Genomic DNA, 17,955 nt, shown 5'->3' with positions numbered 1-17,955 from the left:
ATACCCAAGGGTCCCTCTAAAACTAAACGGCAGCCATTTTCTTGAAGCCTCGAGCTCGTCTAGCTCTGTATCAACTGTACTCTTTGGTCCTCTAGCTCGTCTAGCTCTGTATCCGCTGCACTCTTTGGTCCTTGAGCTCGTCTAGCTCTGTATCCGCTGCACTCTTTGGTCCTCGAGCTCGTCTAGCTCTGCGTCCGCTGCACTCCTTGGTCCTCGAGCTCGTCTAGCTCTGTATCCGCTGCACTCTTTGGTCTTCGAGCTCGTCTAGCTCTGTATCCGCTGCACTCTGTGGTCCTCGAGCTCGTCTAGCTCTGTATCCGCTGCACTTTTTGGTCCTCGAGCTCGTCTAGCTCTGTATCCGCTGCACTCTTCGGTCCTCTAGCTCGTCTAGCTCTGTATCCGCTGCACTCTTTGGTCTTCGAGCTCGTCTAGCTCTGCGTCCGCTACACTCTTTTGTCTTCGAGCTCGTCTAGCTCTGTATCCGCTGCACTCTTTGGTCCTTGAGCTCGTCTAGCTCCGTATCTGCGGCACTCTTTGGTCCGAGGTGTCTGATCTCCTACCTTGGTCATCTCTATACCTCAGTAGTATAATACTTGTTTTGGACCATGCCGGTAATTGCAGCCACCCCCATCGTGCAGAGAAACTCTATAAAGGAGGGGGCTGATCTGTCTCCATAAAGCCCCGTAGTTACTTTTTACTAATTGTATCCTTCTATAAAGGGACATGTCATGGTAATGCCTGTAAATATTAATGCACAGACGAGGCAGATAGTAGAGGGTGTGACAAATCTGGTGGAGCCTATAATTAGAGCTGGATGGGAGCTGTTATTATATTGCCTTGAGCTGCACAAATCCCCTGAACAAGCACTGGGCCTTTATTGTACGGCCTGGTATTGGATGTGTGTTATACTGTTTATTCACTATCGATCCATCTTTTCTGGTTGTCATTATTTTATTTTAATAGCCATTGTAGGGAAACGTGTCATTTCTGAATTATTCACCTGGTAACATGGGAAATGCTTTTGTGTTTTTAGGGGCAGTGAAATGGCAAACGCAGAAGCGGAGTTCCTTCGAGACCAAGGTGAGTAACATATTGATACCAACAGGAGGAATAATACTTGGCTGCAAATCTCATTGTATTTCTAAGTGTCCTTGGTACAAATCTTTTTAAAGGAACTTTACGTAATACAGAAAAAAAAGTAACCTGAAAGCTGCCTATGGAGCAACATAACAAATGCGCCTGTACTGTCCTTTTAAATCCTGTCGCTCCAGTACCTACTGTTCCAACTTCTCAGAGTACCTGTCATTTCACCCCAAGCCAGAGTTCAAGATTGGTTTTGCTGTCCTTATCCCTGGAATCAAATTTAAAGGAATTGTCCACTTTTGGAGGCTTTATTTTTTTTTTACTTAAATGCATGTATTTGGGGATAAAAATCATTTTGCAATTGAGTTTCATTAAAAATGTTGCAGCGTTTGGCTTTTCAATGCTCATTGTTTTCCTGAACAGTCAACTTTATAGGGGATGTTCATATAAAAGCATTGATGCCAAAGCTCTTGGAGTTTACATATCATTATTATCCCACTTGAGCGCTGCAGCTAATCTTCTGCTTGGCTCACACTTCCTTCAGATGAACCTTGGACGTCCGAAGGGAGTGTGAGAACTGCAGCATATTAGCGGCTGCCGATTGGCTGCAGATATCAAATCACACAATATCACAGGAGACCCGTGCCGGATTTATGTGCCTGTTATTTTTATTTTACACTGGAGAATATGGCATAATTTTTTTGCCTTGTAAACTGTACTTTCCTGCACATAGCAGCAGGAATGTAGAACTAAAAATTTTTTATTTTTTTTATTATTATTATTTTCCACTCCATTGTGACACTGAAATTACTGGGGCCAAATATATTAATGATCCTTTTCAACAGGGCAGTTCATTTCGTTCAGCGCTGTCATTGTTTAGGTAGGAAGACGTAAATGTCCACATGGACAAAATGAAATGCCCACTGAGGTCATGAAAAAAAATCGGAAATTTGGTGAAAATTTCACAATTTTCAAACTTTGAATTTTCATTCCTTTAAGTCAGAGAGATATGTCACACAAAATAATTAATAAATAACATTTTGTCACACTGTCACAGAATACTGGAGGTAGGGGGCCTAAGCTGACCCTAAGCTGGGGCCCTGACTAATCCCTCATCCTGGAGGTACTGTTAAAGGTACAGAGGTCCAGGCCGCCAGCGTAACCCCTACCTCCTGAGGATCCCTGCACCACAGTAATCTAGTCCTGAGAAGGACCCTGATCACAACAATTGGGAACCAGCAATAATATGCCCACACACAGTATATAGACGAACGAGACAGTACAAGGGAAAAACCAAAACCACCTTGCATACAACTTCAACAAAACTACAACAGAGGGAACACCAACGGGAAAGGAGATAAATGATAAAGCGAGGAAAGGGAAATAACACTTTCAAATACACTTATCTCAGCAACTCCAAACACCACGATCCGCTCTGTAAGTCTGAATGAAAAGCTTTCACCGACACCTCACAAACAGACCTGCAGGAATATAAAGGAGTCTCACTAACGAAGCATTGATTGCAGCTGGGCGAGGCTGGACCTCAGCTAGCCCAGAGAGAGAGAGAATTAACTCCTTCACTGCCGAGAAAACACAAAGCACCAACAAGTCAGCTGCGAGAAGTCAGGCTGTGTACTCGTGACGATCTTCGTGGCAACACACCCGTGACAGTACCCCCCCTTCTACGAGGGGCCTCCGGACCCTCAGGGCCAGGTTTATCCGGGTGAGTCGTGTGGAAGGCCCGAACTAATCGGTCTGCGTTAATATCCGACGCAGGAACCCACATCCTCTCCTCAGGACCATACCCCTTCCAATGAACCAAGTACTGAAGGGACCGGCGATTAAAGCGTGAATCAATGACCCTCGATACCTGGAACTCCAAGTTACCATTGACAACCACAGGAGGGGGAGGTAAAGGTGACGGTACCACCGGCGCCACATACCTCTTAAGCAATGATCTGTGAAACACGTTGTGAATTTTAAACGTAGGGGGGAGGTCAAGACGGAATGCCACCGGATTAATAACAGAACTGATTCTGTACGGCCCGATGAACCTGGGACCCAGTTTCCAGGAGGGAACCTTAAGTTTAATATTCCTGGTAGACAACCATACCTGATCGTTCACACTTAAGTCCGGACCAGACACTCTCCTCCTATCAGCCATACGTTTGTATCGGTTCCCCATAGTATTCAGATTCTTCAGCACCCCTCTCCATACTGAAGCGAGAGATGAGGAAAATCGTTCCTCCTCCGGAACCCCCGAAGAGCCCCCCCTACTGAAAGTACAAAACTGGGGGTGAAAACCATATGCCCCAAAAAACGGGGACTTACCAGTGGACAAACCAAAACCACCTTGCATACAACTTCAACAAAACTACAACAGAGGGAACACCAACGGGAAAGGAGATAAATGATAAAGCGAGGAAAGGGAAATAACACTTTCAAATACACTTATCTCAGCAACTCCAAACACCACGATCCGCTCTGTAAGTCTGAATGAAAAGCTTTCACCGACACCTCACAAACAGACCTGCAGGAATATAAAGGAGTCTCACTAACGAAGCATTGATTGCAGCTGGGCGAGGCTGGACCTCAGCTAGCCCAGAGAGAGAGAGAATTAACTCCTTCACTGCCGAGAAAACACAAAGCACCAACAAGTCAGCTGCGAGAAGTCAGGCTGTGTACTCGTGACGATCTTCGTGGCAACACACCCGTGACACATTTCCCACATGTCTACTTTACATCAGCACAATTTTGGGACAATTTTTTTTTTTGTTGTTAAGTTATAAGGGTTAAGAGTTGACCAGCGAATTTCTAAATTTACAAAACTATTTTTTTAGGGACCATATCACATTTGAAGTGACTTTGAGGGGCCTTTATGACAGAAAATACCCAAAAGTTACACCATTCTAAAAACTGTACCCCTCAAGGTGCTCAAAGCCACATTCAAGAAGTTTGTTAACCCATCAGGTGCTTCACAGGTATTTTTGGAATGTGAAATAAAACAATGAACATTTAACTTTTTTTCACAAAAATTTTAATTTTCACCCAAATTTTATTTTTGCAATGTAACAGGAAAAAAACGGACTACAAAATTTGTTGTGCAATTTCTTCTGAGCACGTCGATACCCCGTATATGGGGGAAAACCACTGTATGGGCGCACGGCAGAGCTCTGAAGGCAGGAGCACCATTTGACTTTTTGAATGTTAAATTTACTTGAATAATTAGCGGACGCCATGTTGCATTTGGGGAGCCCCTGATGTGCCTAAACAGTGGAAACCCCCCCCACAAGTGACACCATTTTGGAAACTAGACCCCCTCAGGGAACTTATCTAGATGTGTGGTGATCACCTTGAACCCCCAGGTGCTTCACAGAAGTTTATAACATGGAGCCATGAAAATAAAAAACAATCCCATTTTTCCCACAAAAAAATGTTTTAGCCCCAATTTTTTTATTTTCAAAAGGGTAACAGGAGAAAATGGACCTGAAAATTTGTTGTGCAATTTCTCCTGAGCACGCAGATACCCCATATGTGGGGGAAAACTATGGTTTGGGCACACGGAAACTTTGATGAAATGGTCTGTGGGTGTCATATCGTGTTTGGAGAGCCCCTGATGTGCCTAAACAGTGGAAATCCTCCACAAGTGACCCCATTTTGGAAACTAGACCCCTCAAGGAATTTTAGATGCGTGTTGAGCACTTTGAACCCACAGGTGCTTCACATAAATTTACAACATGGATCTGTAAAAATGAAAAAAAAAAATTCACACAAAAATGTTGTTTTAGCCCCCAATATTTTAATTTAAACAAGGACAGCAGGAGAAAATGGATCCCAAAACTTGTTGTGCAATTTTTCCTGAGTACACAGATACCCAATATGTGGTCGAAAAATACTTTTGAGGCACAGTGCAAAGCTCAGAAGGGAAGAAGCGCCATTTTGGAGTTCATATTTTGCTGGGTTGCTTTGACGATGCCATGTAACATTGGCAGAGCCCCTAAGGTGCCAAAACAGCAGATCCCCCCCCCCACTCCGCATAAGAGACCCCATTTCACAAACTACACCTCTCAATGAACTCATCTAGGGGTGCAGTGAGCATGTTGACACCACATGTGCCTCACAGAATTTTACACCATTGGGCGGTGAAGAAATAATAATTACATTTTTACCACCAAAGTTTTGTTTTAGCCCCAGATTTTACATTTTCACACTGGGAAATGGGTAAAAATGGACCAAAATTTGTCACACAATTTTTGCTGAATGTAGAAATGCCTCATATGTGGTTGTACAGTATTGCTTAGCCACACGGCGAGACTCGGGAGTAACGGAGCGCTATTTGCCTCCTGCAGCGCATCCGCCTCCTACTCAATTGACCTATTCAAAGGACTTCTGGCCGCCGGCACCGATAACAGCTGATTGGCGGGGATGCCTCGTTCGGGACCCCTTCCGATCATACATTGATTCCCTATCCTATGGATAGGGCATCAATGTGAAAGTAGTGGATAACTTCTTTAAGTCCCCAAAAGCAACTATAAAAGTTAAAATGAAAAAAAAAAATAATGATATTAATAAAATAAAGTTTAAAAATAAATAAACATATGTTGTATTGCTGCGTCTGATCTTCAAAAATATAAAATTAATTAGCCCGTATGGAAAATGCAAAAAAAAAAATATAGAAATGCCAGATGCTATTTTTCGCTTCCCCAAATACTGTGATAAAAAGCGATCAAAACACTGTATGTAAACCAAAATTGTATTAATATAAACTAAAGCTCGTCATGCAAAAAAAGACGTCCTCACACAGCTCCATCCAAGAAATAATCTATATATAAAAAAAAAAGTAATGGGTCTCAAATTGCCTAACTGGTAATGGGTTAAATCCATGTCTGGGAGCCGGTCTTCCCTGGCACACCGTCTCCTGTACAGACACTTACCAGACTACCTCTATCTGGTGTGTATTTCTTCTAATGATCTTTTTTTATTTTTTCCCTTAAAGGGATTGTCTCAGGAGGTCTCATTTTAAAGCGTTCTCTCTCATACAGGCAGACATTTCCACAGCGTGACTTCATGGCATTAACATATTTCATGGGAGAAATTCTTTGTTTTCGGTGTCACTCACTGTACATTTGATAAATGAGATGATAAAGGCCTATCATCATTATTATTGTTGGTATTAATCGGAGTCTCATTACACTACTGCACATACAATAAATGTATTTGACATTTTAAAGCACACATTTAAGACATGGCTAATGAGTTTCTGCCTGTCACCTTGCACATCTGCTGCGCTCCCCAAGTGCGTGCTTGTTGGCAGTAGAGATGTTTACGAGCTTCACTCCCGCAATCCTCCGGTGAATAAGTCACTTCTAGAGATCTCTGCGCGCATTGTGCCATTTGTACTGAGAACGAGAGGTTTTACATAAGAAATTGCTGACTTTGTGGGAAGCTATTAGGGTGTGTAATATTATCCTGTTTTTACTCTGTGAATAAAGATTTGTAAGTTAAAATTGTAGGGCCATGTTCACATTATGCAGTTTTCTGAAAATATGGTACAGCTGACAAACTCTTTTACCACGTTTTTAGAAAATGACAGCAAAAAATAAACGCATCATGTGAACAGGGCCTTAGACTTCAGGATTTAGCGACTTTAGTGTGTCTGAATTTTTTGTCATTTACTTTTGTTATTGGCATGTTAATTCCAATATGCGCATGAGCGTCAAACAAATGGTTTATGACAGACCTGGGAAAAGTGCGGCCCGCGGGCTACATCCAGCTCTCTAGCTGATCCGACCCGCGGACTGAGACAGCGGAAGGGCTGAAAGAGTGGCCCACGGGCCGCACAGTGCTCACCCCTGCCCGCGGGCCATAGCCCACCTGCTGCCCACTGTCACCGCTGTCCGCATCGTTGAGATGCAGACAGTGGTGAATAGATTTTTGATAGAAAGGGCTGCCGGCCCCTCCTCCACCAATCAGAGTGTGAGACAGCTGACGTGATGATGTCATTTCATTGTGTCAGCTGTACTCTGTGGAGTGCGTGCGTCGGAGACCAGAGCAAAGCACGGAGGGAACGGGAGTGAGGTGAGTATGTTGTGGTTTTTTTTCATGTTTATGAGATGTTTTTATGTACATAGTAGGTTATGTGGGGGCTCATTCTGTATATAGGGGTCTGTGTGGGGGCTCATGCTGTATATAGGAGGTCTGTGTTTGGGCTCATATGGTATATAGGGGATGTCAGCATACTTAATATTGAGCAGAATTAAGTGATACAATTGTGGCACCCCAGGGGTCTGGTTTCCACAGTAACAGCGATGTTATGTCTGAGAGCAGGTGGGAGGTCTCTTGGTCAGGGATCCTATGCATGCCACACCTCCTGCCCAGTCCTGGGAGGGGAAGAACTTCCCCTATATAAACCTAGGGCTGAGGCAGGGTTAGTGAGTAGAGAAGAAATAGAGACAGAGAAGAGCAGCAGATATAGGAGAAGAACATCAGGAGCTCTGTGGGAGCAGTGCTATAAGGAGTCAGGGGCTGGCAGCTGCAGAGCTCGCCCTGACTGAGAAGCTATCACCGGACCCGGAGTCCGAGGCTGTGGGGACTAATCTTTACCCAGCAGCAGAAACCGCCCGGCAGGGGATTTCAGGTCCTCTGGCCAAGAAACCCGAAGGCACGGTCACACGCGTGGGACCAGCACCGCCGTCGTGGAGCGGACGCCACTAGAAGGCCCCGAGTCACCGGCCATACGGGTGAGCACCACACGGTACACTCAGGGACGTGGGCTACTTATACCCGCCTCTAGCAAGGTAGCCAGAAGAGTACAGTCAGTTTGGGAGGCCTACAACTCCGCCTGGCCAGGGGAGATCCCATCTGCTCAAGGACTGACCAGGCCCCGATCGCTAGCCAGTACTCCGGGAGGGTCTATCTTTATCACCAGTAAAGACCCTGAACTACCCCGCATCGTCTGAGTGATTCCTGATACCCCCATCATCCACGTCGGCTGCCCTGAGGCCATACCCCTCCCGTTGGGGGTGATACTACCACGCTGCCCAATCCTACCACCGGCCTCAGCGGTCTGCCCTGCAGCGGCAGCTCCTTCGCTGCATTCAACGGGTGGCGTAGTCGTCCAACATCTACCGCTAATACAACGCCACTTAGTCTGACTCCCTGGGCACGGACCGGGTCACCGCCACGAGACTACAACCCTCAACAGATCCGGCTCCGGGTAAGCTCCTGCATGCGCAACGCTGTGCGACACAGGCCCAGGGGTGCGTCACAATCATTATAAAATAATTATAATTAATGTTATTAATATTGAGCAGAATTAATTTCAGCCTATTGGTTTGGCCCTCCACAACAGTCACGGTCTCAGATGTGGCCCCTTGGGAAAATTAATTTCCCACCTCTGGTTTACCTCATAATCTCCTCTCCTCCACTCCAATCTTTGGTGGAATAAACGTCATTTGATTACATCTTTTAGGTAGCTTTCAGTTGTTTCAATGCAAGCCGCCATGAGGTTTTCAGCCACAATGCATTTCAACTGTATAAACTACGTGGCTAAAAACAGCAACTCAAAATTGTAATTTGAAGCTAAGCGGGAAAAAAATGCTAAATGTTCGGACACCATTAAAGAATTACTCTCATTATTGATCTTCAGGAGCGCAATTCCACCCTGCCTCCAGGCTTCCCACTTGCCAGTGGTTGGTGAGCTCCTGATATTTGAGCATTGTCCCCTGGTCACGCTGATCTGAGGGAGAACAGGCGACAATGATGTGGCTGCACTCAGCATCCAGCCCCTGTCCGGCACTAGCGCTACCATGAGACCCGGTGGCTTGAACTCAGGTAACCTTTCACCAGAGTTCAAAGCCATCGGGTCTCCCGGCAGCTGCGAGACCTAGGAAACCTCATGGGAAACTTTGAGGTACGTTTTAAAGGGGTTGTCCGGTCTAAACCGATAAGACTGCAGGCACACAGAATCCCCCTCAGTGCACACATTGTGTGCTGCGGGGATTCGCCGGTTTGTGACCGGGACCGGAGGGTACGTGTGTGTGACCTCCATAGACTTGTATTGAGCCGAGGCCACGCCCCATCTTGTGGGCGTGGCCGACTAGAGGGCGCAGCCTCGCTCCATACTAGTGTATAAATATATATCTTATACATACCCTCCGGTCCCAAGTCTGAAACCGGCGAATCCCCCCAGCGCACAGTGGGTGTGCTGGGGGGGATTCATAAGACTGCAGTCACACAGAGTGACTGCAGACTTATCAGTTTTGACTAGACAACCCCTTTTAAGATTACTGGCTTTTCCAGCTGCTGGAACACCTGGAGGCTGTGAACTAATGTTACCTTGGGTGTATATTTTAGTGTACTTGTTAATAAAAAAAAACAAAAAAAAGCAGAAAAAAATATGGCATGGGGTACCCCATAATTTTCATAATCACTAATAGCCCTAAAGGTTCCTAGGCTATTAATATCAGCTGACAGCTGTTTACTTAGACTTTATTGGTTATTATAGGGGAGACCCCCCCCAACAAAAAAAAAATTGACGTGGGGGTCCCCCCTATACTCACTAACCAGCAAAGGCTAAACAGCCACTGTGGGCTGATATTAATAGCCTAGGAAGGGCTACTTTCTCATGCAGTGCCGTAAGTGATATTACCGGGCCTCATCAGCTGATTAAAGCGCAGTTGTCAGCAGGATTGTGCTCAGTAAACTACATACACTGTCAGGTGGGCGACATTACACTGATTAATATGATACCTTGGTTGATGAAAGCCGTCCTGTGTGCCCTCACTGACCTGCCTCCTATTTTATCTAGCCCCGCACTACTAGATGCATTATGTAAAATAGGAGGCAGATCAGTGAACCATTAGTGACCTGTCATAAGAGCATACAGATGAACATGTAAGAGCACCAGAAAGAGTGCCCGCCACAGGCCGCCCCGAACCACGAGCATATCATTATCTCCAAACTGAAAGTAAGGATTACACAAGAACCACAGGACGGATTTCATAAACCAAGGTATCATTTTAATCAGTGTAATGTCACCCACCTGACAGTGTATGTAGTTTACTGAGCACAATCCTGCTGACAGGTGCGTTGTAACTCCTGTGTACTTTCTTAAGGCAGCTCAGCCCTACACACTTGCCTGTGTCAGTGTATAGCCGTCTGCCGGGTAGATGTGACTACTCTACAAGTGATCCGGATTGTCGTGGGACTGTATGGGTTACAGCGGATAGGTGAGTATTATGGTGTTTTTTTATTTTTGATTTTTTTTTACAGGGGACAAGGGCATTGGGGATTAGGGGTTTTCCACTACGTTTTCACCCCACATTATATATCATAGGTCTTCAAAACAATACCTTTTTGGAATATACTTGTATTAGATGTATAGCTTCTATGAACGGATTTTAGCAGGGATCACATGGTACTGGATTGTTATGGAGAGTCTTCTTCCTCCTCTGTTTTGTCTGATACTTCCTTTTCTGCCACAGGAATTGTACAAAATGAAAGGAAGTCGTCACTGTGTTCCTGGTGGTGGGTGTAGACGTTTTGGATTAAATGACCTCTTGCCTGAGCATGCTTCCTGAAGAGGGAGGGAAGAGTCTGGGTGGAGAATGGAGAGGCTGTGATAAGTGCTGGCTCACAGGCCACTGCAATGCATGATGGAACCTGTAGTATTAGAACATGGTAAACCTGGGGAGAGGAAGTGATTGATATAAGCATCAGAGCTGCCGCGGGCAGACACCAAGTGATGCTATCTGCAGGATAAAGGAATATATAACTATAATAAATGTATGGATGCATTTACTGGCACATAATAGAAAGATTGATGAATAAAAAATGAAATGAGTTAATGTAGTGGATAACTTCCTGAAAGGTGAGTATAAATTTGTTTATGTTTAAAGTGAAAAAAAAATAAAAAGTTGAGTACAGGCATCGGCTGATGACTGCTGTAATACTTTTTCCTGTATGACTTGACCAATCATAAGCCGGCAGCACCACAGCAGAAAAAAATAAATAAATAACACGCCCCCGACCATAACTTAGTTTTCCCAGTGTGTAAAATATAATACTACAGCTCTGATCTGGTCCGGCCTCCTGTCATTCAAGAAAGTGCAGCAGAGCTTAGCTGTATCTCATTACAAATCTTTCTATCAGCTCTCCTAGTACTATCAGCTCTGTTGTACTACATCTCTCCCCACACTCCCTGTCCAGAGATGAGTAACACTTAAGTCTGTTGTGCTCACAGCAGCTTGTAATCACTCTGCAGCAAGAGCAGGGTGTTGTTACATCTCACACAGGAGTAGCTTATTGTGCTTTCACTGCAGAGCAGTTACAAGTTGCCCTTAGCACAACAGACCTAAAGCCCCCGTCTCAAATAGCGAGATCGCTAGCGAGATCGCTGCTGTGTCGCGATTTTGGTGACGCAACAGCGACCTCACCAGCGATGTCGCTATGTGTGACACTTTGCAACGTCAGGCCCCTGCTGTGAGGTCGCTGATCGCTGCAAAGTGTCCTGGACCATTTTTTGGTCGTTGCTCTCCCGCTGGTCAGCACACATCGCTGTGTGTGACCAGCGGGAGCAGCGATCAGGCTGGTAACCATGATAAACATCGGGTTACTAGGGGCACACGCGCACCTAGTAACACGTTGTTTATCATGGTTATGAGCCTGCTAAAGTGAGCGGTAACCTCCCGCTCACTGTAGCAGAGTGGTAACCATGATAAACAACGGGTTACTAGGAGCGCGTGTGCCCCTAGTAACCCGATGTTTACCATAGTTACCAGCCTGCTCCTGCTTCAGCAGGCTGGTAACCAGGAGCAGGACATCGTGGAAAGATTCTTTCCATGATGTCGCTGCTCCCCTGATCGTTGGTGAGCCTGCCTGTTTGACAGCTCACCAGCGACCACATAGCGACGCAGCAACGATCGCTGACAGGTCGTATCGTTGTCGGGATCGTTGCAACGTCGCTAAGTGACGGGGCCTTAAGTGTGACACATCTCTGAATAGGCAGTGTGGGGAGAGGGGCAGTACAGCAAAGCTGATAGTGCTAGGAGAAGAAGAGATATGATAGAAGGGTATGTAATGTGACAAAGCTAGCTAACTCAGTTGTGCTGCCCCTCCCGCCTCAGGGACCTTATCTGAAAGGTGTGAGTCTTTTGTGCTCTCATTGCTCAGCACTCTCTAATCACGCAGGAGGTAGACCGGGAGATCGGTGCTGTATATTTACATCTCATGTCTTCTGTGTTGCTACAGGGAGAAGTACACCCCCCCCCCCCCCCCCTTTTGAAAACTCTGATAACTTTTGTTTAGGCTAAGTGCCCATGATGCAGAAATGCTGAATATTTTTTATGCTCCCTGGCAGGAAAAACGCATGCGGATTTTACATGCGTTTTTCCCGCCAGGTACAAGCGTTTGTCAAGTGTTTTTGGTGTTTTTGCATGCATTTCTGCATGTGTGGTTATCAAGCGCTTTTCCAGGCGATTTTAGCATCACTTGGAAAAGTGCTTGACAACTTGGTCACACTATATAAATCCATGCAACCGGCATATATAGTGTGACCAAGTAATAGTTAAAAAAAAGAATAAGAATGGTGAAAAATAAAGATTATACTTACCTTCCGATGGCCCCCGGTCTCCTTCTCTGCTCCGTCCTGTCTCCCCGGTGTCTCGTGGTGGTGTGAAGGACCTGCGATGACGTCATTGAGTCATGTGACAGGTCACGCGACCGCCGACGTCAGCGGTCCTCACACCACTGCGAGCCGCCGAACACATCGCTGAGGAGACCGGGGGCCATCGGAAGCTAAGTATAATCTTTTTTATTTTAAATTCTTTTTTTTACAGGTACTATGGTACCCAGGTCTAGATGAGAGTCTCTTCTCCTCCAGAACTGGGTACCATCCGCACATTGAACCGTGTGATATCCGCATGTGCAGATGCAGTGATGCGGATGTCACGCAGTCCAATGCAAGTCAATGGCGGCGATTACACTTCGTGTCCGCAAAATTAATGGACATGCTGCGTATTGTTCTGCAATGATAATCCGCAGCGGAAATTTCCGCAGCATGTACACAGCACATGCGGATTATCATTGGGGACCATGGGGCACGTATTACCAAGCGTTTTTTAAGCGTTTTTGCTGCGGAAATTCCGCGGCAGAAACGCTTGAAAAACGCATAGTGGGCACGCAGCCATAGGTCAAGTTGGTGTTTGCTATCAAAGTATTTGTCACCTAATTATTTAATATATCCACAACAGAGAGGAAAGATTAAAAATACAGTTTTATTCCGCTCTGCTGCCTCTATTACATTGGGTGTCCATTTTAACATGAAAAATTTAGTGAAAAGTTCTCTTTAGGCTGCGTGCCCACGATGCGTTTTTTAAGCGTTTCCGCTTATTGCTGAAAAATCCGTAGCACTACCATTAATTTTGCGTAATCGAGGCATTTTCGCCGCCATTGACTTGCATTGAATCGCTTAATATCTGCAGAGACTCTCCTTCAGACCCGGGTACCATAGTACCTGTAAAAAAAAAAAAAAGAATTTAAAATAAAAAATAAACATTATACTCACCTTCTGATGGCCCGCGGTCTTCTCTCCGGTGCGTCCTGGCTCCCCGGCGGCTCGCAATGATGTAAAAGGACCTTCCATGATTTCATTTAGTTATGTGACAGGTCACGTGACCGCTGACAACAAAAGTGCGGCATTAGAACACCGCGTTTTGGATGCAGCAAAAATGTGCTATGTCCAAAGCGCTGCTGAGTGCTGATCGGGGGGACATAGCAGCTAACGAAACAGCTGTGAGCTGTTTGCAAATGGAACCTTCTAATACTAAAGATAGCAGCTCACAGCTGCCGTATAAATTACATGAATGGAAATGCTAATGAGATTGGGCGAATGGGATTAGCTGACACCTAGCTCTTTTGTTTGGTGATGACAAGGTGTCAATCAGACACTTTTATGACCAAACCTAATTAAAGTAAAGTAAAGAGATTAAATAAACACACAGACAGAGAGCAAACACTTTATTTGAAATACAACAGACACATTATTTAATCATTTAAATTAACCAATATACTCACCCCAGTTCTGATAGTAATCCAAGAGTTTAAGCAATGCCCCACCAAATAACTTTATTTAGCTCCAAAAAGCCTTCATTGATGGTACATGGATGAAAATTACCCAGGAAACTCGGACGATTTTTCACACACTTATCTGATCCTGGGCTGTGAGACAAGCACTTTGCAATCATCTGTCACCAACTAAAATATTCAGAGAAACCTCTTCAGAGATCTCCAATGTATGACCAATGCTCTAGGAAAGTAACGAAACCCCTGGGGGGAGGTCCGCCAGAGCGGAGGAGCGCAGTGGCACTGGAGCTGGCCGGATCGGCTTACAATGCGCTCCAGTGATCTGGTCAGCTTCAGAGCAGGGCTTACAACTTGCCAGCAGTGCACATGTTCGCCCACCACAGGTAGACCATAGCCGTTGCCCATGACTCAATGTTCTTGAGAATGTAGAGAAATAAAAAAAAACTTGCAATTTTACCTATTTGAGGTGATGAAAATAACAATTTAAATGTTAAAGTACTTCACACTCATTTTGCTCAGGACACCTGTGTGAAAAGTGTTTATTATGTAAGAAGGTGTAATGTATAGGTACTAATGAATAAACCTAAGATATTAACCTCTGGGTGCACATTATTCCAACGTTTTTCACACTTTTTTTTTTGTTCATTTCTAGTTCAAAAATTAAGAGAGAAATTAAAGCATTATGAAGAAAAGGACTTTTCTGAACACGAGTTTCTACAGGTACGTGTTACAAGAATATGTTTAAATTTTAAAGAGGGGTCATCATCAGAAAGTGACCCATTGGTTGAATTCGGTTTTTGTGTTACATGTATTTTTTAGAACATATTTGGCAATTTATTTTTTCATATCACGATCTTTATTAGCAAAACAAAGTTAGTAATCTTACAACTTCTTTCACACTGACCACTGGGGCTTTTATTTTTTTTTTTTTACTTTAAATTCCAGTGGTTTTAAGAAAACACAAGAACAGAGTCTGACCCTGTCTTTTGTATTGGAGCATCTAATGAGCACGTGTAAAGGTCATTGTGAAGTGAGGGTGGAGCAGGGTCAGCGGTGACATCGCCTATTGTGATTGGTGGAACCTGTGTTATCAGTTGTGTATAGAGGTGTTACCTGTCATAGTAATCCTGTCTCTGGTGATAAAGAGCCTGGTGAAAAACTTATCTGGAGTCTAAAAAAGCACAGTGGCCATTGAGAAAATCACAAGATTACTCATTTACTTTTTTAATCTACAGGGTGGGCCATTTATATGGATACACCTAAATTAAATGGGAATGGTTTGTTTTATCAACTTCCTGTTTGTGGCACATTAGTATATGGGAGGGGGAAAACTTTTCCAGATGGGTGGTGACCATGGCGGCCATTTTGTAGTCGGCCATTTTGGATCCAACTTAATTTTTTTCAATGGGAAGAGGGTCATGTGACACGTCAAACTATCAGTGTGTCAGGAGTGGGAGAAGAGGGTTGCATTGACAATCCAACACAATGGGCAGCACTTTGAACACATTTTATCAGTGGTCATAAACTTGTAAAAAACTCATAAAACATAGGGTAAGGTGCCATGTCTGGTCCTTCAGCAAATATAAATATATATAGTGCATGGCGCCTTGTTTGTTGAGTGCCCCCACTGCTATTTTTTATATCCCTCCTACACACGTCTGTTTTATGTCTATACCTGTATGTATTTATTGACTCAAGTATTTGTTCTAATAAAGTCATGTTAACTTTTTTCACAAACCTGAAAAACTCTGTTTTTTCTTTGTTGTTTTATGTCTTTGGAGTGGTTTTCTTGGCGACACACACCCGCTGTATATTTATTGATGTGTCTACAAGTAATATGTTTTTGGGATCTTTTGTGTGTGTGTGTGTGTTTGTGTTTATGTATATATATATATTCACTGGTATGATATATGAGGGGAGGTATGTGTCATGTAGGTTGCTAGCCTGTGTGAACTGAAACCAATAAACTTTCTGCCTGCATGTTATATGCTGGGGGTTAACTCACTTAAAGGGTGTGGTTTTATGGGAATAGCAGAGGGTGGGAGGCCATTCCCCTACCTCCCCTCAGGGTGTGGCTGAGCAAGGTTTAACCCCTTAAGGACCTTGGGTTTTTCCGTTTTTGCATTTACGTTTTTTGCTCCCCTTCTTTCCAGAGGCAGAACATTTTTATTATCCTATCACCCATGACAGCACCTACAACGAGAGGGGGGATCCGCCCTTCCAGGACAGGAAACCTACAGAATAAAAGGGCGGCGCCTCTCCACCACCTCAGTTGGTTTCCTGTCCTTGAGGGGGAACCTTGTTAATAAGCACCTCCTATAAAGAGGAAGAGAATTGCAAGTGGACCTTTTTAGCCGTAGACTACTAGAACAGTGTCCAACCTTCATTGAATAAGCAAGGATTGTGAAAGTGAGCTTTGGATCTAGGCCCATTTTCAGTCCAAAGATGGCACCCTGGGATGTGAATCCAGTGCTTACGGCTATAACAAGCCTTCGCTTGAACCCATGGATTCAGGGTCTTCACATTGAAGACTATTATCCCGATGGCCCTGACTTCAGCATGGTAAGTTAGTGACATTCAAGCTTTTTCGGTTAATCCTTTGTTTATACAGATCCTAGAAGATGGGTCGGTTCGGGAGCTACTTTATCTTCTGAAGATAGCTTCCAGTTTCCATAAAAGTCAGGAAGTTATGCACCCTACTTTCTGTGCTAATCCGGGGAATCCATGGCAGAACAATAAGAAAGCGGATGTCCCCATCAAGCATTATGTAAGGTTGCGATTCAGTCTTCACCTTGCACCTTCTATAGACACTATAGGCTTGACCTGGGATCTTCTGCTGTCCTTTCCTTTAGGAAAACTGTTCTACAGGCTGTGGTCCCACCCTAACTTTAGAATTTTTTCTCTGTAAATCTCTCGTTGTAGGTGCTGTCATGGGTGATAGGATAACACTAAATTACTTACCGGTAATGTGTTTTTCCTGAACCCATGACAGCACCCTTATATTCCCTCCCATCACTGGTAGAAGTTCATCACTTCTTTTCCTTCATGGTGTTTGATTCACGTGGTGTGTAGAAGAAAAAATCATGGGATATATAACTATTAAGTAGTGTCCTCTCATGCTCTGTAAACAACTGAGGTGGTGGAGAGGCGCCGCCCTTTTATTCTGTAGGTTTCCTGTCCCGGAAGGGCGGATCCCCTCTCTCGTTGTAGGTGCTGTCATGGGTTCAGGCAAAACACATTACCGGTAAGTAATTTAGTGTTTTTCGGTCAATATGGCCATGTGAGAGCTTATTTTTTGCAGGACGAGTTGTACTTTTAAACGTCATCACTGGTTTTACCATATCGTATACTGGAAAACGGGAAAAAAATTCCAAGTTCGGTGAAATTGCAAAAAAAATGCAGTTCCACAATTGTTTTTTGTTTGTTTTTGTTTTTTACCACGTTCAGTGAATGCTAAAAATGACCTGCCAATATTATTCTCCAGGTCATTATGAGTTCATAGACACCAAACATATATAGGTTATTTTTTATTTAAGTGGTCAAAAAAAACAAAGTTTGCTAAAAAAAAAAAATGGCGGCATTTTCCGAGACCTGTAGCGTCTCCATTTGTCGGCATCTGGGGCCGGGTGAGGGCTTATTTTTTGCGTGCCGAGCTGACGTTTTTATTGATACCATTTTGGGATAAATCCAATGTTTTGATCGCCCATTATTGCATTTTATTGCAATGTTGTGACGACCAAAAAAACGTAATTCTGGCGTTTAGAATTTTTTTCTCGTTATGCCGTTTAC

The 17,955-nt window shown here is 44.3% G+C and overlaps 1 protein-coding gene across 1 annotated transcript in view; it reads left to right on the top strand.

The window, feature by feature from the left end:
- The window catches only part of SCLT1 (sodium channel and clathrin linker 1), a 207,205-nt gene that overhangs the window by 7,376 nt on the left and 181,874 nt on the right, over positions 1 to 17,955 (top strand). Inside the window, exons 3-4 of the mRNA XM_073641640.1 lie at positions 1,034 to 1,080; positions 14,819 to 14,886. Coding sequence (XP_073497741.1) covers positions 1,044 to 1,080; positions 14,819 to 14,886 — 105 coding nt within the window. The 5' untranslated portion in view covers positions 1,034 to 1,043. The remainder of the gene's footprint in view (positions 1 to 1,033; positions 1,081 to 14,818; positions 14,887 to 17,955) is intronic.

Source organism: Phyllobates terribilis, unplaced genomic scaffold (assembly GCF_046119375.1).
Source record: "Phyllobates terribilis strain yellow unplaced genomic scaffold, ASM4611937v1 Scaffold_1__5_contigs__length_1240528914, whole genome shotgun sequence".
Taxonomy (NCBI): Eukaryota; Metazoa; Chordata; class Amphibia; order Anura; family Dendrobatidae; genus Phyllobates; species Phyllobates terribilis.
The sequence above is the reverse complement of the archived record's forward strand: the minus strand, read 5'-3'. Positions and strand labels throughout refer to the sequence as shown.